Below are 22,354 nucleotides of genomic sequence, written 5' to 3'. Positions count from 1 at the left end.
GCCATGCTAAATTGTCCCTTAATGTCCAAAGATGTGCGGGTTAGGTGTATTGGCCATGCTAAATTGTCCCTTAGTGTCCAAAGATGTGCAGGTTAGGTGGATTGGCTATGCTAAATTGTCCCTCCGTGTCAGGGGGACTAGCTGGGGTAAATGCGTGGGCTTATGTGGATAGGGCCTGGGTGGGATTGAAGAGGGATACAAACGATTGGTCTAGTTGGACCAAGGAGCGGCACAGGCTTGGAGGGCCGAAGGGCCTGTTTCCTGTGCTGTACTGTTCTTTGTTTGTTCGGTGCAGACTTGATGGGCCGAATGGCCTCCTTCTGCACTGTAGGGATTCTGTGTATGAGACAGAATGAGAAACCATCGACTTAAATGTTGTTGAAATGTTTTTTATTGGCAAGCGATATAAGAAGGGTTCCTCCAATGATAAAATGCCGCGGAAAAAGTAACAATATTAAGGAATAGTCCTCGCGAAACCAGCAAGCGCCATCTCATTGCAATTTCAGTCCAAAGCGAAGCCGCTCATTCAATGTCCATCGGACACGGTAACATTGCCTCGACACCTCTGCCTTTGAACCAGTCTCTGAGAATATTTACATCCACGGGTTGGTGAAGTGGTCTCCCACAAATTGACGTGCAGGCTTCGTAACGAGGACTTGAGACATGGCAGTACACGGCGACACAGTGGTCAGCACTGCCGAGAGGGTGTCGGTCTTCCAAAAGCGTATTGCTGACGGAAAAAAGACAATGCAGCCGAAGCTTTTCATCGTGGACTCATCAGGACAGACGGGCAAGCATCCCAGACTAGAAAGGCAAACAACAATCTATACTTCATGGGAAGAGAGCGCGGATTGATTGGCGGGTTCTGTTGCAGCAAAAGTCAAACCTTGTACAAATAAACCACGATAAAACTCAAATGTACACACGATTAAATGTACAGTTTCCAATGATACAAATACACGTGTAATCTTTGTTCAGACGGCTACAAGGAGAGCTTTACCAGTAACCGTACGTACAGGAGATTAGAAAGCTACACCGTCCTTCTAGACGGGCAGATAGACATTTTGCCATCGTACATTCATGGAGATCCATCAAAAACATGACTGACACATACAAATACACATATGTATTGGACACATGACAGATGCCATTCGCTGCGAAGGTCACTCCACATCCCGGCGGGACACAACCAATCTTCCAGTCTTCGCCACGCTCTCCTGTCCTTGCGTCCAGCTCTCCATCTGGAGGGAGGAAGAGGTAACAGATGGGTTCAGTACAGAGACAGATCACCCCGCTGTGCGAAAATATTCATCGGACGTGTCCGTAAGACATTAACCAAAAGAAAAACCAACATTACTGCGAGCGCGTAGCTCGGAAAATGGGATTGGGATTGGGGCTTGATGGGCTAACGGGCCCCTTTTCATGCTGCAAAACTCTTCGAGAGACAGACCTATCGATCTTTTCTTCCATTCATTCGTGGGACATGGGCGACGCTGGCTGGGCCAGCATTTATTGCCCCTCTCTAGTTGCCCCTTGAGAAGGTGGTGGTGAGCTGCCTTCTTGAATCTCTGCAGTCCATGTGGTGTAGGTACACCCATGGCGCCGTTGGGGAGGTAATTCCAGGATTTTGACCCAGTGACTGTGAAGGAACGGCCGATATATTTCCAAGTCGGGATGGTGAGTAGTTTGGAGGGGAACTTGCAGGCGGTGGTGTTCCCCATGTATCTGCTGCCCTTGTCCTCCTAGATGGAAGTGGTCATGGGTTTGGAAAGTGCTGTCTAAGGATCTTTGGTGAATTGCTGCAGTGCATCTTGTAGATAGTACACACTGCTGCTACTGAGCGTCGGTGGTGGAGGGAGTGGATGTTTGTAGATGGGGTGCCAATCAAGGGGGCTGATTTGTCCTGGATGGTGTTGAGCTTCTCGAGTGTTGTTGGAGCTGCACCCATCCAGGCAAGTGGGGAGTGTTCCATCACACTCCTGACTTGTGCCTTGTAGATGGTGGACAGGCTTTGGTTGGAAAATCAGGAGGTGAGTTACTCTCCGCAGGATGCCCAGTCTCTGACTTGCTCTGGGAGCCACTGTGGTGAGTCCAGTTGAGTTTCTAATCAATGGTAACCCCCAGGATGTTGACAGTGGGGGATTCAGTGATGGTAACACCATTGAATGTCAGGGGGCGGTGGTTAGAGTGTCTCTTATTGGTGATGGTCGTTGCCTGGCACTTGTGTGGCGTGAATCTGTCTCTGCCCGAGCATGGATATTGTCCAGATCTTGCTGCATCTGGACAGGGACTGATAGATCTTCCAGATTCAGGTGGTCTGTATTGGTATTGGTTCCCCAACCAATCTCCTCCCATTCTGCAATTTTCCCGCCCTTTCAACCCCTGCTGCCTTCGCTGGTGGCGAGGATGGAGAATCTGGCACTCAGCCACATCTCCGCTCACCGCAGCGGGACTGGAGAATCCCGCCCCCGGAAAAATTCCACCCCTCGTTCCTCACCTTTAGGAGACCCAGACGCGGATGGTCATCAGCACGTTGAAGACAATGCTCTTCAGGAAAAGAATTCTCAAGCAGAAGACGGTCAGGGAAAGGAGGTTCGCCTGTTCATCTGCGGAGAGAGGGAAGCCATAGCGGAAAGTAAGCAAGCTGTCTTTCCCCCTGAATAAATGTTTCCTCACTTACGCCCAGCCCAGAGTGACACGGGACCCACCGTGTACAGCGAGACTCCGAGACACTGAAGCTAAGATATTCAGTAACTCTTCACACTCACACTCGTGTCACGCACACTCAAGACAGCCACACACCCCCAAACACCCAAGACAGCCACACACCCCCAAACACCCACACACACTCGACGGATACACACACAAGACACACTCTCACTCACTCACACCCAAGACATCCACGCACTTGACACACTCAAGATACGCTCACGCCCAAGACGCACTCACTCGCTCACGCCCAAGACGCACTCACTCGCTCACGCCCAAGACGCTCTCACTCGCTCACGCCCAAGACGCACTCACTCGCTCACGCCCAAGACGCTCTCACTCGCTCACGCCCAAGACGCTCTCACTCGCTCACGCCCAAGACGCACTCACTCGCTCACGCCCAAGACGCACTCACTCGCTCACGCCCAAGACGCACTCACTCGCTCACGCACAAGACGCTCTCACTCGCTCACGCCCAAGACGCACTCACTCGCTCACGCGCAAGACGCACTCACTCACGCGCAAGACGCACTCACTCGCTCACGCCCAAGACGCACTCACTCGCTCACGCGCAAGACGCACTCACTCACTCACGCCCAAGACGCACTCACTCACTCACGCCCAAGACGCACTCACTCACGCACAAGACGCTCTCACTCACTCGCTTACGCCCAAGACGCTCTCACTCGCTCACGCCCAAGACACACTCACTTGCTCACGCCCAAGACGCACTCACTCGCTCACGCCCAAGACGCACTCACTCGCTCACGCCCAAGACGCTCTCACTCGCTCACGCACAAGATGCACTCACTCGCTCACGCACAAGATGCACTCACTCGCTCACGCCCAAGACGCACTCACTCGCTCGCTCACGCACAAGACGCACTCACACGCACAAGACGCACTCACACACACACAAGACACTCACACACACACAAGACACTCACACACACACAAGACACTCACACACACACAAGACACTCACACACACACAAGACACTCACACACACACAAGACACTCACACACACACAAGACACTCACCCACACACACAAGACACTCACCCACACACACAAGACACTCACCCACACACACAAGACACTCACCCACACACACAAGACACTCACCCACACACACAAGACACTCACCCACTCACACAAGACACTCACCCACTCACACAAGACACTCACTCACACAAGACACTCACACACACAAGACACTCACACACACAAGACACTCACACACACAAGACACTCACACACACAAGACACTCACACACACAAGACACTCACACACACAAGACACTCACACACACAAGACACTCACCTCCCTCCTCATCTTCCTCGACCTCAATGCATTGTGGCTCGATTTGACCTGGAATGAGACAGACATGGGAAATTGCAGCAATCCCAGATCAACGATGCGTGATTGGAAAGTGTGGAGGATACGGAAGCAGAGGAACTTACCATCTTGGGGCAGTCTCTTGGATCCGTAGTCACACATGCAGTTAAATACCCCGTCCTGGGTGGATTGCGAGGAGCTGAGGAAGCCCACCATGCTGTAAGTCCTGTCAGCGAGGGACAGCGAGGCACCCTCATGGGACCGATTGGAGGTCTGCCCGCCTGCCGACACGGACATACTGACATTGTTGGGGAAGTAATCGGTCACCAGGCACACGGGCGATGCTTTGCGGTCACTCTCTCTCGGGGGCAGGATATAGATGGACGGTTTCAAAGCATTTTGCTCTGTGAGGAGACAAATGAGAAGAGATAAAGGACGGTTTAATAACTCTGGGAGTGAGTAAGTTCATTTATTAATCACAAGTAAAGCTTACGTTAACACTGCAATGAAGTTACTGTGAAAATCCCCTAGTCGCCCACACTCCGGCGCTTGTTACACTGAGGGAGAATTTAGCACCCTAACCAGCACATCTTTCGGACTGTGGGAGGAAACCGGAGCACCCGGAGGAAACCCACGCAGACACGGGGAGAGTGTGCAAACTCTGCACAGACAGTGACCCGAGCCGGGAATCGAACCCGGGTCCCTGGCGCTGCGAGGCAGCAGTGTTAACCCACTGCGCCACCGTAGGCTGCATCGTTACATAAATCACAAACAGGACCCCGACTTAATGCAAGGTCGACTCCTTCAAACGTCTGACGGCAGCAGGGAAGAAGCTGTTCTTGAGTGGGTTGGCACGTGACCCCAGACTTTTGTACTTTTTTCCCCAGATGGAAGAAGGTGGAAGAGAGAATGTCCGGGGTGCACGGGGTCCTTGATTATTCGGGTAACACTGAGGGAGAATTTAGCACGGCCAATGCACCCTAACCAGCACATTTGCACAGTCTGAGGCCACGTACCGACCGACTCGAGAACAGCTTCTTCCCCCCTGCCGTCAGACTTTTGAATGGACCTACCTCGCATTAAGTTGATCTTTCTCTACACCCTAGCTATGGCTGTAACACTACATTCTGCACTCTCTCCTTTCCTTCTCTATGAACGGTATGCTTTGTAGAGCGCGCAAGAAACAATACTTTTCACTGTATGTTAATACATGTGACAATAATAAATCAAATCAAATCTTTCGGACTGTGGGAGGAAACCGGAGCACCCGGAGGAAACCCACGCAGACACGGGGAGAATGTGCAAACTGCGCACAGACAGTGACCCAAGCCGGGAATCGAAGGGACCCAGCTGAGGGCTGTGTATAAATTGAGCCCAGTGTCAGGGGGATTAGCAGGGTATGTGTGTATGGGCTACAGGAATATGGCTGGGGTGGGATTGTTGTCAGTGCAGACTCGATGGGCCAAATGGCCTCCTTCTGCACTGTAGGGATTCTATGATTAATTTTATTGAACTCAAATTCCACCATCTGCCGTGACGGGATTCGAACCCGGATTCCCGCAGAACATTATCAGAGTTAATAATCTTGCTATGGTCGCCACACTGCCAGAAGGATGTGGAGGCTTTGGAGAGGGTACAGAAAAGATTGACCAGGATGTTGCCTGGTATGGAGGGCATTAGCTGTGAGGAGAGGTTGGAGAAACTTGGTTTGTTCTCACTGGAACGACGGAGGTTGAACAAAGAACAATACAGCACAGGAACAGGCCCTTCGGCCCTCCAAGCCCGCGCCGCTCCCCGGTCCAGGATTGAATTCTGAATCCAGGATCCCCGCCCAAATTTCCAGCCTATCTACATACCAATATCCTATCCACCGAGCTGTCCCTCACAGCTACGATGCTTTGTTCATCACAACCTATTAACTCACCCCCACCCCCCCCATTCCAGACCATGTGATCTCCAGGGAGAGGCGAAAACCCAGAGTGAAAAACCCCAGGGCCAATATGGGGAAAAAAAATCTGGGAAATTCCTCTCCGACCCCCTGAGGCGATCGAAACGAGTCCAGGAGATCACAATGGCCCTGATCGGGAAATGCTTCCCAACCCTAGTCATTTCCACTTCCACAAACACCATATGAATTCCCTGCCCCCGAGACAGGTTCCCAACTATCCGCAGTCTCGCTCTGTACTGGCACCAGCAAGATGATCATAGAATGAAGCCTTGAAACGAGAAACAAGGAACAATTAGCCCGCGCCGCTCCCTGGTCCAAACTAGACCACTCTTTTGTATCCCTCCATTCCCACTCCGTTCATATAGCTGTCTAGATAAGTCTTAAACGTTCCCAGTGTGTCCGCCTCCACCACCTTGCCCGGCAACACATTCCAGGCCCCCACGACCCTCTGTGTGAAATATGTCCTTCTGATATCCGTGTTAAACCTCCCCCCCTTCACCTTGAACCTATGACCCCTCGTGAACGTTGAGGGGAGACCTGATAGAAGTCTACAAGATTATGAGGGACATGGACAGAATGGATAGTCAGAAGCTTTTTCCCCAGGGTGGAAGAGTCAATTACTCAGGGGCACAGGTCATAGAAATCATAGAAACCCTACAGTGCAGAAGGAGGCCATTCGGCCCATCGAGTCAGCACCGACCACAATCCCACCCAGCCCTACCCCCACATATTTACCCGCTAATCCCTCTAACCTATGCATTTTAGAATTCTAAGGGGCAATTTTTAACCTGGCCAATCAACCTAACCTGCACATCTTTGGACTGTGGGAGGAAACCGGAGCACCCGGAGGAAACCCACGCAGACACGAGGAGAATGTGCAAACTCCACACGGACAGTGACCCGAGCCGGGAATCGAACCCAGGACCCTGGAGTTGTGAAGCAGCAGTGCTAACCACTGTGCTACCGTGCCGCCCTTACGGTGCGAGGGGCAAGGTTTAAAGGAGATGTACGAGGCAAGTTTTTTTACACAGAGGGTGGTGGGTGCCTGGAACTCGCTGCCGGGGGAGGGAGTGGAAGCGGATACGGTAGTGAGTTTTAAGGGGCATCTGGACAAATACATGAATAGGATGGGAATGGAGGGATACGGTCCCCGGAAGGGTAGGGGGCTTTAGTTAAGTCAGGACAGCATGGTCGGTGCAGGCTTGGAGGGCCGAAGGGCCTGTTCCTGTGCTGTAATTTGCTTTGTTCTATAATGCCTTCAACTGAGAATATTTATTCAGCGATGATTCATCTCCCCGACTGAGAACGCACTCGCATATTTTCCCCAAGGCAACTAATTTGCGGATAACACCTTTATAGCGACAGTCTCTAAATTACACTGAATCTTGGGTGGAATTTTCCAGCACACTAAGACTGGAAAATCCCGCCCGAGGCCAACAGACCTTTTCCTGCTCCGTGTGCTCCCTCCCCTCCGCTACGATTCCCGTGGCAAGCGAGATGGGAAAACTCCCCCTCCCCCCCTTCAATTGGACCCACGCCGCAGGGAATCCGAACCGTGTTTCCCTGCTCCGGGAGGTGGGGGGAGAATTCCATACGGACCTCGCTTTGGGAATCTGGCTTCCTTACTTGGGAGGACGTGGAGTCTGGTCCCCGATCCAAAAATCAGCTGGTTGCCGAGGTTGGCACAGCTCGATACACTGATACTAAAACCTCTGCCACTTCCCAGAGCTGGCATCAGAAAGAAATACCCCCCCCATACCATTCTGCTTTCACCCCCCTCTGTCCATTTCTGACTCCGAAAACGTCTCGGTTAGTCGTGACGTCCAACTGGGGTTCGCGTCTGCGGCACAGATATAGGCCATTTGGCCCATCTCATTCATGCCCTGATGGTACTTACTGATAAACTATCCGAGAGGCCCATTATCATCCTTAATAATACAGAATGAGACTTATTGTATGAGGTTTCACCATTACTTGCATCCCCAAAAGCTTAATGTGCACATTATGTAGGCAGCGCTGCCCATACATCGTAGAGTCATAGAGGTTTACAGCATGGAAACAGGCCCTTCGGCCCAACTTGTCCATTCCACCCTTTTTTTAAACCCCTAAGCTCGGCCCAACTGCCCGCATTTGGCCCATATCCCTCTATACCCATCTTACCCATGTAACTATCTAAACGCTTTTAAAAAGACAAAATTGTACCTGCCTCTACTACTGCCTCTGGCAGCTCGTTCCAGACACTCACCACCCTCTGAAAAAATTGCCCCTCTGGACCCTTTTGTATCCCTCCCCTCTCACCTTAAACCTTTGCCCTCGAGTTTTAGACTCTCCTACCTTTGGGAAAAGATATTGACTATCTCGCTGATCTATGCCCCTCATTATTTTATAGACCTCTATAAGATCACCCCTCAACCTCCTACGCTCCAGAGAAAAAAGTTCCAGTCTATCCAGCCTCTCCTTATAACTCAAACCATCAAGTCCTGGTAGCATTCTAATAAATCTTTTCTGCACTCTTTCTAGTTTAATAATTCCTTTCTACAATAGGGTGACCAGAACTGTACACAGTCTTCCAAGTGTGGCCTTACCAATGTATTGTACAACTTCAACAAGACGTCCCAACTCCTGTATTCAATGTTCTGACCAATGAAACCAAGCATGCCGAATGCCTTCTTCACCACTCTGTCCACCTGTGACTCCACTTTCAAGGAGCTATGAACCTGTACCCCTAGATCTCTTTGTTCTGTAACTCTCCCCAACGCCCTACCATTAACTGAGTAAGTCCTGCACTGGTTCAATCTACCAAAATGCATCACCTAGCATTTATCTAAATTAAACTCCATCTGCCATTCGTCAGCCCACTGGCCCAATTGATCAAGATCCCGTTGGAATCCGAGATAACCTTCTTCACTGTCTACTATGCCACCAAATTGCCTGTAAACCTGTCGACGTGAATGATTCTCAGGAGCTGGAAGTGAGTTCTTACCGGGATTAACCGTGAGCTTTGTACCCCTGCCGAATACCATTTTCCCGAACCCCGAAGCATCCACACAGTAACTTCTTCCTGTACAAGAACTGTGAACCCTGCTGGCTCCCAAAGTGCCGCCATCATCAGCACTCAACTGATTCTCAATAAATGATGATGCAGCCAAGAATTCCAATTCTGTTAGCTTTTCCAGATTACTCATGACAGCCCTGAATGTATTTCAAATCAGCCCTGTAACATTATTCTGAGAAATTGGATCACTCACTGGATTCCACAATTAGATCAGTAACACTTCCATAAAGAAACTTTTTGCTCACATTCAAGCCCCACAATTGTCCCTTAGTGTCCAAAGATGTGTAGGTTAGGTGGATTGGCCATGCTAAATTGCCCCTTAGTGTACAAAGATGTCTAGGTTAGGTGGATTGGCCATGCTAAATTGTCCCTTAGTGTCCAAAGATGCGCAGGTTAGGGGGATTGGCCATGCTAAATTGTCCCTTAGTGACCAAAGATGTGCAGGTTAGGGGGATTGGCCATGTTAAATTGCCCCTTAGTGTACAAAGATGTCTAGGTTAGGGGGATTGGCCATGCTAAATTGCCCCTTAGTGTACAAAGATGTCTAGGTTAGGTGGATTGGCCATGCTAAATTGTCCCTTAGTGTCCAAAGATGTGCAGGTTAGGGGGATTGGCCATGCTAAATTGTTCCTTAGTGACCAAAGATGTGCAGGTTAGGTGGATTGGCCATGCTAAATTGCCCCTTAGTGTCCAAAGATGTCTAGGTTAGGGGGATTGGCCATGCTACATTGTCCCTTAGATTTGTAATATTATTCTGACAGAAATACAACACTTACTGGGTATCACCGTGAGTGTGGTTCCACTTCCAAAAACCGGCTTGGTGTTCCCAGTATTCACACAGCCCTACACTGGGTAGCAAAAACCTCCTGGCTACAAATGTGTAGGTTAGGGGGATTGGCCATGCTAAGTTGCCCCTAACTGCCCAAACGTATGTAGGTTAGATAGATTGGCCATGCTAATTTGCCCCTTAGTGTCCAAAGATGTGCAGGTTAGGTGGATTGACCATGCTAAATTTCCCCTTAGTGTCCAAAGATGTGTAGGTTGGGTGGATTGGCCATGCTAAATTGCCCCTTAGTGTCGAAAGGTGTGCAGGTTAGGTGTGTTTCAGTGTTTTTAAATGTTCAAACAAAGACAGGCAGAAAACCATGAGGCTTCAGAGCTTCAATGCCCCCCTCCCCAGACTCTCCATTCTGTGTTTTGTCTGCTTCATGTGGCTGAAGCATTGGAGACGCAGACATTACTGACACAATTCAATCTCCGGGTACAGTCACAGATAGAGAGACAGAGGGAGAGAGAGAGAGAGGGCGAGAGCGAGCGAGAGAGGGCAAGAGAGACAGAGACAAAGACAGAGGGTGAGAGAGACAGAGACACAGAGAAAAAGTGAGACGGTGGGAGAGGCAGAGAGAGAGAGAGGCAGAGAGAGAGAAACAAAGTGAGAGACGGAGAGACAGATGGAAAGAGTGAGAGATGGAGAGAGACATAGAGAAGGAGGCACAGCCACAAATACATAGGGAGATGCTAAATTGTCCCTTAGTGTCCAAAGATGTGCAGGTTAGGTGGATTGGCCATGCTAAATTATCCCTTAGTGTCCAAAGATGTGCAGGTTAGGTGGATTGGCCATTCTAAATTGCTCCTTAGATTTGTATTATTATTCTGTTAGAAATACAACACTTACTGGGCATCACCGTGAGTGTGGTTCCACTTCCAAAAACCGGCTTGGTGTTCCCAGTATTCACACAGTCCTACACTAGGTAGCAAAAACCTCCTGGCCAAAGATGTGCAGGTTAGGTGGATTGGCCATACTAAATTGTCCCTTAGTGTCCAAAGATGTGCAGGTTAGGTGGATTGGCCATACTAAATTGTCCCTTAGTGTCCAAAGATGTGTAGGTTAGGTGGATTGGCCATGCTAAATTGCCCCTTAGTGTCCAAAGATGTGTAGGTTAGGTGGATTGGCCATGCTAAATTGTCCCTTAGTGTCCAAAGATCTGTAGGCAAACTACAAAAGGTCGTGAATGCAACCCAATCCATCACGCAAACCAGCCTCCCATCCATTGACTCTGTCTACACTTCCCACTGCCTCGGGAAAAGCAGCCAGCATAATCAAGGACCCCACGCACCCCGAACGTTCTCTCTTCCATCTTCTTCCGTCGGGAAAAAGATACAAAAGTCTGAGGTCATGTACCAACTGACTCAAGAACAGCTTCTTCCCCGCTGCTGTCAGACTTTTGAATGGTCCTACCTTGCATTGAGTTGATCTTTCTCTGCACCCTAGCTATGACTGTAACACTAGATTCTGCACTCTCTCCTTTCCTTCTCTATGAACGGTATGCTTTGTCTATATAGCGCGCAAGAAACAATACTTTTCACTGCATGCAGACAGTTCGATATTAATGAATACCTACTTGGCTCCACTGTTAACCTTGTTCCCTTTCCAAAGATAAGTTTGCCAGTAGCTCCACCATCCACACAGTGCCGCGCCCCTCGGCACAAACCTCTCTTCAGATTATCCCCAGCGAATACTTACTCCAGCTGGAATTATGCTTAAAAACCCAGCAGAGAGAGGCAGAGTCAGAGTGCGATAGGCGGAGAGAGGCAGAGAACAGATGGAAAGAGAAAGAGAGTGAAAAAGACAGAGGGAAAGATGGAGAGAGAGAGACAGAGAAGGAGACACACACAAATACATAGAGAAATGCTACAGAGAGATAGCTCCTTTGTTAGGTTAGGGGGATTGGCCATGCTAAATTGCCCCTTAGATTGCAATGTTATTGTCAGAAATACAACACTTACTGGGTGTCACCGTGAGTGTGGTTCCACTTCCAAAAACCACCTTGGTGTTCCCACTATTCACACAGCCCTACACTGGGTAGCAAAAACCTCCTGGCTAAAGATGTGCAGGTTAGGTCGATTGGCCATGCTAAATTGCCCCTTAGTGTCCAAAGATCTGTAGGCAGACTACAAAGGGTCGTGAATGTAGCCCAGTCCCATCACGCAAACCAGCCTCCCATCCATTGACTCTGTCTACACTTTCCACTGCCCCAGAAAAGCAGCCAGAATAATCAAGGACCCCACGCACCCCGGACATTCTCTCTTCCACCTTCTTCCTTCGGGAAAAAGATAGAAAAGTCTGTGGTCACGTACCAACCGACTCAAGGACAGCTTCTTCCCTGCTGCTGTCAGACTTTTGAATGGACCGACCTCACACTAAGTTGATCTTTCTCTACACCCTAGCTATGACTGTAACACTACATTCTGCACTCTCTCCTTTCCTTCTCTATGAACAGTATGCTTTGTCTGTAAATCGCGCAAGAAACAATACTTTTCACTGTATGTTAATACATGTGATAATAATAAATCAAATACAACGTTTACAGATATTAATGAATACCTACTTGGCTCCACTGTTAACCTTGTTCCCTTTCCAAAGATAAGTTTGCCAGCATGTCCAGCATCCACACAGTGTCGCGCCCCTTGGCACAAACCACTCTTCAGATTATCCGCGATGAATACGTATTGCAGCCGGAATTATGCTGTAAATCCTGGCCAGTTAAAGCGACTACAACCTCCTCGGTGACACCCTTTACTGCTTCTTCCCTGCTACCATCAGACTTTTCCGAGAATTATAGAATTCCTACAGTGCAGAAGACTTGGCCCATCGAGCTTGTACTGACCACCATCCATCCCAGGCCCCATTGCCGTAACACCACACATTTATCCTGCTAACCCCCCTGATGCTAAGGGGTAGTTTGCTTTAGCATGGGCAATCCACCTGGCCCGCACAACTTTGGACAGTGGGAGGAATAAGATGTACAGGTTAGGGGGATTGGCCATGTTAAATTGCCCCTTAGATTTGTAATTTTATTCTGTCAGAAATACAACACTTACTGGGTATCACCGTGAGTGTGGTTCCACTTCCAAAAACCAGCTTGAAGTTCCCAGTATTCACACAGCCCTACACTGGCTAGCAAAAACCTCCTGGCTAAAGATGAGCAGGTTAGGTGGATTGGCCATGCTAAATTGTCCCTTAGTATCCAAAGATGTGTAGGCAAACTACAAAAGGTCGTGAACATAGCCCAGTCCATCACACAAACCAGGTTCGGTGGATTGGCCATGGTAAATTGTCCCTTAGTGTCCAAAGATGTGTAGGTTAGGTGGATTGGCCATGATAAATTGCCCCTTGATGTCCAAACATGTACAGGTTATGTGGATTGGCCATTCTAAATTGTCCCTTCATGTCCAAAGATGTGCAGGTTAGGTGTATTGGCCGTACTAAATTGCCCCTTTGTGTCCAAAGATCTGTAGGCAAACCAGCCTCCCATCCATTGACTCTGTCTACACTTCCCGCTGCCTCGGGGAAAAGCAGCCAGCATAATTAAGGACCCCACGCACACCAGACATTCTCTCTTCCACCTTCTTCCGTCGGGAAAAAGATACAAAAGTCTGAGGTCACGTACCAACCGACTCAAGAACAGCTTCTTCCCTGCTGCTGTCAGACTTTTGAATGGACCTACCTCGCATTAAGTTGATCTTTCTCTACACCCTAGCTATGACTGTAACACTACATTCTGCACCTGCTCCTTTCCTTCTCTATGAACGGTATGCTTTGTCTGTATAGCGCGCAAGAAACAATACTTTTCACTGCATGCAGACAGTTCGATATTAATGAATACCTACTTGGCTCCACTGTTAACCTTGTTCCCTTTCCAAAGATAAGCTTGTCAGTAGCTCCACCATCCACACAGTGTCGCGCCCCTCGGCACAAACCTCTCTTCAGATTATTCACAGTGAATACTTACTCCAGCTGGAATTATGCTTAAAAACCCAGCAGAGTGAGGCAGAGTCAGAGTGCGATAGGCGGAGAGAGGCAGAGAACAGATGGAAAGAGAGAGTGGAAAAGACAGCGGGAAAGATGGAGAGAAGGAGACACACACAAATACACAGAAATGCTATAGAGAGATAGCCCCTTCATTAGGTTAGGTGGATTGGCCATGCTAAATTGCCCCTTAGATTGCAATGTTATTGTCAAAAATACAACACTTACTGGGTATCACCGTGAGTGTGGTTCCACTACCAAAAACCGGCTTGGTGTTCCCACTATTCACACAGCCCTACACTGGCTAGCAAAAACCTCCTGGCTAAAGATGTGCAGGTTAGGTGGATTGGCCATGCTAAATTGCCCCTTGGTGTCCAAAGATCTGTAGGCAAACTACAAAAGGTTGTGAATGCAACCAAATCCATCACGCAAACCAGCCTCCCATCCATTGACTCTGTCTACACTTCCCGCTGCCTCGACAAAGCAACCAGCATAATTAAGGACCCCACGCACCCCGGACATTCTCTCTTCCACCTTCTTCCTTCGGGAAAAAGATACAAAAGTCTGAGGTCACGGACCGACCGACTCAAGAACAGCTTCTTCCCTGCTGCTGTCAGACTTTTGAATGGACCTACCTCGCATTAAGTTGATCTTTCTCTACACCCTAGCTATGACTGTAACACTACATTCTGCACCCTCTCCTTTCCTTCTCTATGAACAGTATGCTTTGTCTGTAAATCGCGCAAGAAACAATACCTTTCACTGTATGTTAATACATGTGATAATAATAAATCAAATGCAACGTTTACAGATATTAATGAATACCTACTTGGCTCCACTGTTAACCTTGTTCCCTTTCCAAAGATAAGTTTGCCAGTAGCTCCACCATCCACACAGTGTCGCGCCCATTGGCACAAACCTCTCTTCAGATTATCCGCGATGAATACTTATTGCAGCCGGAATTATGCTTAAAAACCCGGCAAGTTAAAGCGACTACAACCTCCTCGGTGACACCCTTTACAGCTTCTTCCCTGCTACCATCAGACTTTTCCGAGAATTATAGAATTCCTACAGTGCAGAAGACTTGGCCCATCGAGCTTGTACTGACCACCATCCATCCCAGGCCCCATTGCCGTAACACCACACATTTATCCTGCTAACCCCCCTGATGCTAAGGGGTAGTTTGCTTTAGCATGGGCAATCCACCTGGCCCGCACAACTTTGGACCATGGGAGGAAAAAGATGTGTAGGTTAGGTGGATTGGCCATGGTAAATTGTCCCTTAGATTTGTAATATTATTCTGTCAGAAATACAACACTTACTGGGTATCACCGTGAGTGTGGTTCCACTTCCAAAAACCAGCTTGGTGTTCCCACTATTCACACAGCCCTACACTGGCTAGCAAAAACCTCCTGGCTAAAGATGTGCAGGTTAGGTGGATTGGCCATGCTAAATTGCCCCTTGGTGTCCAAAGATGTGTAGGTTAGGCGGATTGGCCATGCTAAATTGCCCCTTAGTGTCCAAAGATCTGTAGGCAAACTACAAAAGGTTGTGAATGCAACCAAATCCATCACACAAACCAGCCTCCCATCCATTGACTCTGTCTACACTTCCCACTGCCTCGACAAAGCAACCAGCATAATTAAGGACCCCACGCACCCCGGACATTCTCTCTTCCACCTTCTTCCGTTGGGAAAAAGATACAAAAGTCTGAGGTCACGAACCAACCGACTCAAGAACAGCTTCTTCCCTGCTGCTGTCAGACTTTTGAATGGGCCTACCTCGCATTAAGTTGATCTTTCTCTACACCCTAGCTATGGCTGTAACACTACATTCTGCACCCTCTCCTTTCCTTCTCTATGAACAGTATGCTTTGTCTGTAAATCACGCAAGAAACAATACTTTTCACTGTATGTTAATACATGTGATAATAATAAATCAAATCCAACGTTTACAGATATTAATGAATACCTACTTGGCTCCACTGTTAACCTTGTTCCCTTTCCAAAGATAAGTTTGCCAGCAAGTCCATCATCCACACAGTGCCACGCCCCTTGGCACAAACCTCTCTTCAGATTATCCGCGATGAATACTTATTGCAGCCGGAATTATGCTTAAAAACCCGGCAAGTTAAAGCGACTACAACCTCCTCGGTGACACCCATTTACAGCTTCTTCCCTGCTACCATCAGATTTTTCTGAGAATTATAGAATTCCAACAGTGCAGAAGACTTGGCCCATCGAGCTTGTACTGACCACCATCCATCCCAGGCCCCATTGCCGTAACACCACACATTTATCCTGCTAACCCCCCTGATGCTAAGGGGTAATTTGCTTTAACATGGCCAATCCACCTGGCCCGCACAACTTTGGACCATGGGAGGAAAAAGATGTGTAGGTTCGGTGGATTGGCCATGGTAAATTGTCCCTTAGATTTGTAATATTATTCTGTCAGAAATACAACACTTACTGGGTATCACCGTGAGTGTGGTTCCACTTCCAAAAACCGGCTTGTAGTTCCCAGTATTCACACAGCCCTACACTGGGTAGCAAAAACCTCCTGGCTACAGATGTGCAGGTTAGGTGGATTGGCCATGCTAAATTGCCCCTTGGTGTCCAAAGATGTACAGTTTAAGTGGATTGGCCATGCCAAGTTGCCCCTTGGTGTCCAAAGATGTGTAGGTTAGGCGGATTGGCCATGCTAAATTGTCCCTTAGTGTCCAAAGATGTGTAGGTTAGGCGGATTGGCCATGATATATTGCCCCTTGGTGTCCAAAGATGTGCAGGTTAGGGTGGATTGGCCATGCTAAATTGTCCCTTAGTGTCCAAAGATGTGCAGGTTAGGTGGATTGGCCATGCTAAATTGCCCCTTAAGATCTGTAGGCAAACTACAAAAGGTTGTGAATGCAACCCAATCCATCACGCAAACCAGCCTCCCATCCATTGACTCTGTCTACACTTCCCGCTGTCCCGGGAAAGCAGCCGGCATAATTAAGGACCCCACGCACCCCGGACATTCTCTCTTCCACCTTCTTCCGTCGGGAAAAAGATGGAAAAGTCTGAGGTCACGTACCAACCGACTCAAGAACAGCTTCTTCCCTGCTGCTGTCAGACTTTTGAATGGACCTACCTTGCATTAAGTTGATCTTTCTCTTCACCCTAGCTATGACTGTAACACTACATTCTGCACGCTCTCCTTTCCTTCTCTATGAACGGTATGCTTTGTCTGTATAGCACGCAAGAAACAATACTTTTCACTGTATGTTAATACATGTGATAATAATAAATCCAACACAACGTTTACAGATATTAACGAATACCTACTTGGCTCCACTGTTAACCTTGTTCCCTTTCCAAAGATAAGTTTGCCAGTAGTATCCACCATCCACACAGTGCCGCGCCCCTTGGCACAAACCTCTCTTCAGGTTATCCCCAGTGAATACTTATTGCAGCCGGAATTATGCCTAAAAACCCGGCCAGTTAAAGCGACGACAACCTCGATTCTTTGGAGACACCCTTTACAGCCTCTTCCCTGCTGCCTTCAGACTTTTCATAGAATCATAGAATCCCTGCAGTGCAGAAGGAGGCCATTTGGCCCATCGAGTCTGCACCGACCACAATCCCACCCAGGGCCCATTGCTGTCACCCCACGCATTTATCCTGCTAACCCCCCCTGACGCTAAGGGGCAATTTGTTTTATCATGGTCAATCCACCTAACCCGCACAACTTTGGACTGTGGGAGGAAAAAGATATGAAGGAGGTTTGGGGATTTGGCTATGTAAATTGCCCTTTAGTGTCCAAAGATCTGGAGGTTAGGGGGATTAGCCATGGTAAATTGCCCCTTAGCGTCCAAAGATCTGTAGGCAAACTACAAATGGTTGTGAATGTAGCCCAATCCATCACTCAAACCAGCCTCCCATCCATTGACTCTGTCTACACTTCCCGCTGCCTCGGGGAAAAGCAGCCAGCATAATTAAGGACCCCACACACCCTGGACATTCTCTCTTCCACCTTCTTCCGTCGGGAAAAAGATACAAAAGTCTGAGGTCATGTACCAACCGACTCAAGAACAGCTTCTTCCCTGCTGCTGTCAGACTTTTGAATGGACCTACCTCGCATTAAGTTGATCTTTCTCTACACCCTAGCTAATACTGTAACACTAAATTCTGCATTCTCTCCTTTCCTTCTCTACGAACAGTATGCTTTGACTGTACAGTGTGCAAGAAACAATACCTTTCCCTGTATCCCAATACATGTGACAATAATAAATCAAATGCAACATTTACAGATATTAATGAAACCTACTTAGCTCCACTGTTAACCTTGTTCCCTTTCCAAAGATAAGTTTGCCAGTAAGTCCAGCATCCACACAGTGTCGCGCCCCTTGGCACAAACCACTCTTCAGGTTATCCGCAGTGAATACTTACCCCAGCTGGAATTATGCTGAAAACCCAGCCAGTTAAAGCGACTACAACCTCAATTACTTGGTGACACCCTTTACAGCTTCTTCCCTGCTGCCATCAGACTTTTTATTGAATCATAGAATCCTTACAGTGCAGTAGATTTGGCCCATCGAGTCTGTACCGACCACAATCCCACCCAGGCCCTATCCCCGTAACTGCACGTATTTACCCTGCTAATCCCCCTGCACTAAGGGGCAACTTACTTTAGCATGGCCAATTCACCTAACCCGCACAACTTTGGACTGTTGGAAGAAAATGATGTACAGGTTAGGTGGATTGGCCATGCTAAATTGCCCATTCGATCTGTAATATTATTCTGTCAGAAATACAACACTTACTGGGTATCACCGTGAGTGTGGTTCCACTTCCAAAAACCAGCTTGGTGTTCCCACTAGTCACACAGCCCTACACTGGCTAGTAAAAACCTCCTGGCTAAAGATGAGCAGGTTAGGTGGATAGGCCATGCTAAATTGCCCCTTAGTGTCCAAAGATGTGTAGGCAAACTACAAAAGGTCGCGAACATAACCCAGTCCCATCACGCAAACCAGCCTCCCATTCATTGACTCTGTCTACACTTCCCGCTGCCTCGGAAAAGCAGCCAGCATAACCAAGGACCCCACGCACCCCGGACATTCTCTCTTCCACCTTCTTCCATTGGAAAAAAAATGTCAGGGGACATGTACCAACCTACTCAGGAACAGCTTCTTCCCTGCTGCTGTCAGGCTTTTGAATGGACCGACCTCACATTAAGTTGATCTTTCTCGACACCCTAGCTATGACTGTAACACTACATTCTGCACTCTCTCCTTTCCTTCTCTCTGAACGGTATGCTTTGTCTGTAAATCGCGCAAGAAACAATACTTTTCCCTGTATCCCAATACATGTGATAATAATAAATCAAATCCAACGTTTACAGATATTAATGAATACCTACTTGGCTCCACTGTTAACCTTGTTCCCTTTCCAAAGATAAGTTTGCTCGTAGTATCCACACAGTGTCGCGCCCCTTGGCACAAACCTCTCTTCAGGTTATCCGCAGTGAATACTTACCCCAGCCGGAATTATGCTTAAAAACCCGGCCAGTTAAAGCGACTACAACCTCGATTACTTGGTGACACCCTTTACAGCTTCTTCCCTGCTGCCCTCAGACTTTTTCATAGAATCATAGAATCCTTACAGTGCAGAAGGAGGCCCTTTGGCCCATCGAGTCTGCACTGACCACAATCCCACCCGGGCCCCATCCCCGTAAACCCCACATATTTACCCCACTAATTCCCCTGACGTTAAGGGGCAACTTGTTTTAGCATGGCCAATCCACCTAACCCGCACAAGGTTGGACTGTGGGATAAAAAGATAAGGAGGTTTGGGGGATTGGCCATGCTAAATTGTCCCTTAGATCTGTAATATTATTCTGTCTGAAATACAACACTTACTGGGTATCACCGTGAGTGTGGTTCCACTTCCAAAAACCGGCTTGTAGTTCCCAGTATTCACACAGCCCTACACTGGCTAGCAAAAACCTCCTGGCTACAGATGTGCAGGTTCGGTGGATTGGCCATGGTAATTTGCCCCTTTAGTGTCCAAAGATGTGCGGGTTAGGTGTGTTTCAGTGTTTTAAAATGTTCAAACAAAGACAGGCAGAAAACCATGAGGCTTCAGAGCTTCAATACCCCCCTCCCCGTCTCCCCATTTTGTATATTGTCTGCTTCATGTGGCTGAAGCATTGGAGACACAGACATTACTGACACAATTCAATCTCTGGGGACAGTCGCAGGTAGGGAGACAGGGAGTGACAGAGAGAGAGACAGAGAGAGAGACAGAGAGAGAGACAGAGAGAGAGACAGAGAGAGAGACAGAGAGAGAGACAGAGAGAGAGACAGGGGGAGAGAGAGAGAGACAGGGGGAGAGAGAGAGAGACAGGGGGAGAGAGAGAGAGACAGGGGGAGAGAGAGAGAGACAGGGGGAGAGAGAGAGAGACAGGGGGAGAGAGAGAGAGACAGGGGGAGAGAGAGAGAGACAGGGGGAGAGAGAGAGAGACAGGGGGAGAGAGAGAGAGACAGGGGGAGAGAGAGAGACAGGGGGAGAGAGAGAGAGACAGGGGGAGAGAGAGAGAGACAGGGGGAGAGAGAGAGAGACAGGGGGAGAGAGAGAGAGAGACAGGGGGAGAGAGAGAGAGACAGGGGGAGAGAGAGAGAGACAGGGGGAGAGAGAGAGAGACAGAGAGGGAGAGAGACAGAGGGGGAGAGAGACAGAGGGAGAGGGAGACAGGGGGAGAGGGAGACAGAGGGAGAGGGAGACAGGGAGAGGGAGACAGGGAGAGGGAGACAGGGAGAGGGAGACAGGGAGAGGGAGACAGGGAGAGGGAGACAGGGAGAGGGAGACAGGGAGAGGGAGACAGGGAGAGGGAGACAGGGAGAGGGAGACAGGGTGAGGGAGACAGGGTGAGGGAGACAGGGTGAGGGAGACAGGGTGAGGGAGACAGGGTGAGGGAGACAGGGTGAGGGAGACAGGGTGAGGGAGACAGGGTGAGGGAGACAGGGTGAGGGAGACAGGGTGAGGGAGACAGGGTGAGGGAGACAGTGAGACACACACACACACACACAAAGAGATAGGGTCAGGGGAGAGTTTGAGATGCTACAGAAACAGGGGAAAGGTTTGAAAATGGAAGAGAGCTTCTTATCCAGGGGTTTAAACAATCCACACTGACAACAGTCACATTTCACACTCTCTGCTCTGTCCTGTTTTAAGGGGCTGTTTAGTTTGGGATCCAATACATGTGTCAATAATAAATCAAATCAAAATCCAGCTATGACTGTAACACTACATTCTGCACCCTCTCCTTTCCTTCTCTATGAACGGTCTGTAGAGCACAAGAAACAATACTTTTCACTGTATCCCAGTACATGTGACAATAATAAATCAAATCCAATGTTTACAGATATTAATGAAACCTACTTGGCTCCACTGTTAACCTTGTTCCCTTTCCAAAGATAAGTTTGCCAACACCTCCAGTATCCACACAGTGTCGCGCCCCTTGGCACAAACCTCTCTTCAGATTATCCCCAGTGAATTCTCACCCCAGCCGGAATTATGCTGAAAAACCCGGCCAGTTAAAGCGACTACAACCTCGATTACTTGGTGACACCCTTTACAGCTTCTTCCCTGCTGCCCTCAGACTTTTTCATAGAATCATAGAATCCTTACAGTGCAGTAGATTTGGCCCATCGAGTCTGTACCGACCACAATCCCACCCAGGCCCCATCACTGTAACCCCATGCATTTACCCTGCTAACCCCCCTGATGCTAAGGGGCAACTTGCTTTAGCATGATCAATTCATCTAACCTGCACAACTTTGGACTGTGGGAGGAAATAGATGTGTAGGTTAGGTTAATTGGCCATGCTAAATTGCCCCTTCGATCTGTAATATTATTCTGTCAGAAATACAACACTTACGGGGTATCACCGTGAGTGTGGTTCCACTTCCAAAAACCAGCTTGGTGTTCCCAGTATTCACACAGCCCTACACTGGCTAGCAAAAACCTCCTGGCTAAAAATGTGCAGGTTAGGGGGAATTGGCCATGCTAAATTGTCCCTTAGTGTCCAAAGATGTGTAGGCAAACTACAAAAGGTCGTGAACATAGCCTAGTCCATCACGCAAACCAGCCTCCCATCCATTGACTCTGTCTACACTTCCCGCTGCTGCGGGGAAAAGCAGCCAGCATAATTAAGGACCCCACGCACCCCAGACATTCTCTCTTCCACCTTCTTCCATTGGAAAAAAAATGTCAGAGGACATGTACCAACCTACTCAAGAACAGCTTCTTCCCTGCTGCTGTCAGGCTTTTGAATGGACCGACCTCGCACTAAGTTGATCTTTCTCTACACCCTAGCCATGACTGTAACACTACATTCTGCACTCTCTCCTTTCCTTCTCTATGAACAGTATGCTTTGTCTGTATAGCGCGCAAGAAACAATACTTTTCACTGTATCCCAATACATGTGACAATAATAAATCGAATCCAACGTT

The 22,354-nt window shown here is 48.6% G+C and overlaps 1 protein-coding gene across 6 annotated transcripts in view; it reads right to left on the bottom strand.

Annotated features, from left to right (window-relative positions):
* Positions 1 to 372: 372 nt before the first annotated feature.
* Positions 373 to 22,354, bottom strand: part of LOC144487166 (M1-specific T cell receptor alpha chain-like) — a 212,460-nt gene continuing 190,478 nt past the window's right edge. For all 6 annotated transcript variants that reach the window (XM_078205228.1, XM_078205225.1, XM_078205227.1 and 3 more), the window contains 4 exons: positions 4,175 to 4,453; positions 4,035 to 4,082; positions 2,498 to 2,606; positions 373 to 1,241 (listed from right to left, as the gene is read on the bottom strand). In XM_078205228.1, the coding sequence (XP_078061354.1) occupies positions 2,500 to 2,606; positions 4,035 to 4,082; positions 4,175 to 4,453 (434 nt within the window). In that variant the 3' untranslated portion in view covers positions 373 to 1,241; positions 2,498 to 2,499. The remainder of the gene's footprint in view (positions 1,242 to 2,497; positions 2,607 to 4,034; positions 4,083 to 4,174; positions 4,454 to 22,354) is intronic.

This window comes from Mustelus asterias, unplaced genomic scaffold (assembly GCF_964213995.1).
Source record: "Mustelus asterias unplaced genomic scaffold, sMusAst1.hap1.1 HAP1_SCAFFOLD_629, whole genome shotgun sequence".
Lineage (NCBI taxonomy): Eukaryota > Metazoa > Chordata > Chondrichthyes > Carcharhiniformes > Triakidae > Mustelus > Mustelus asterias.
The sequence above is the reverse complement of the archived record's forward strand: the minus strand, read 5'-3'. Positions and strand labels throughout refer to the sequence as shown.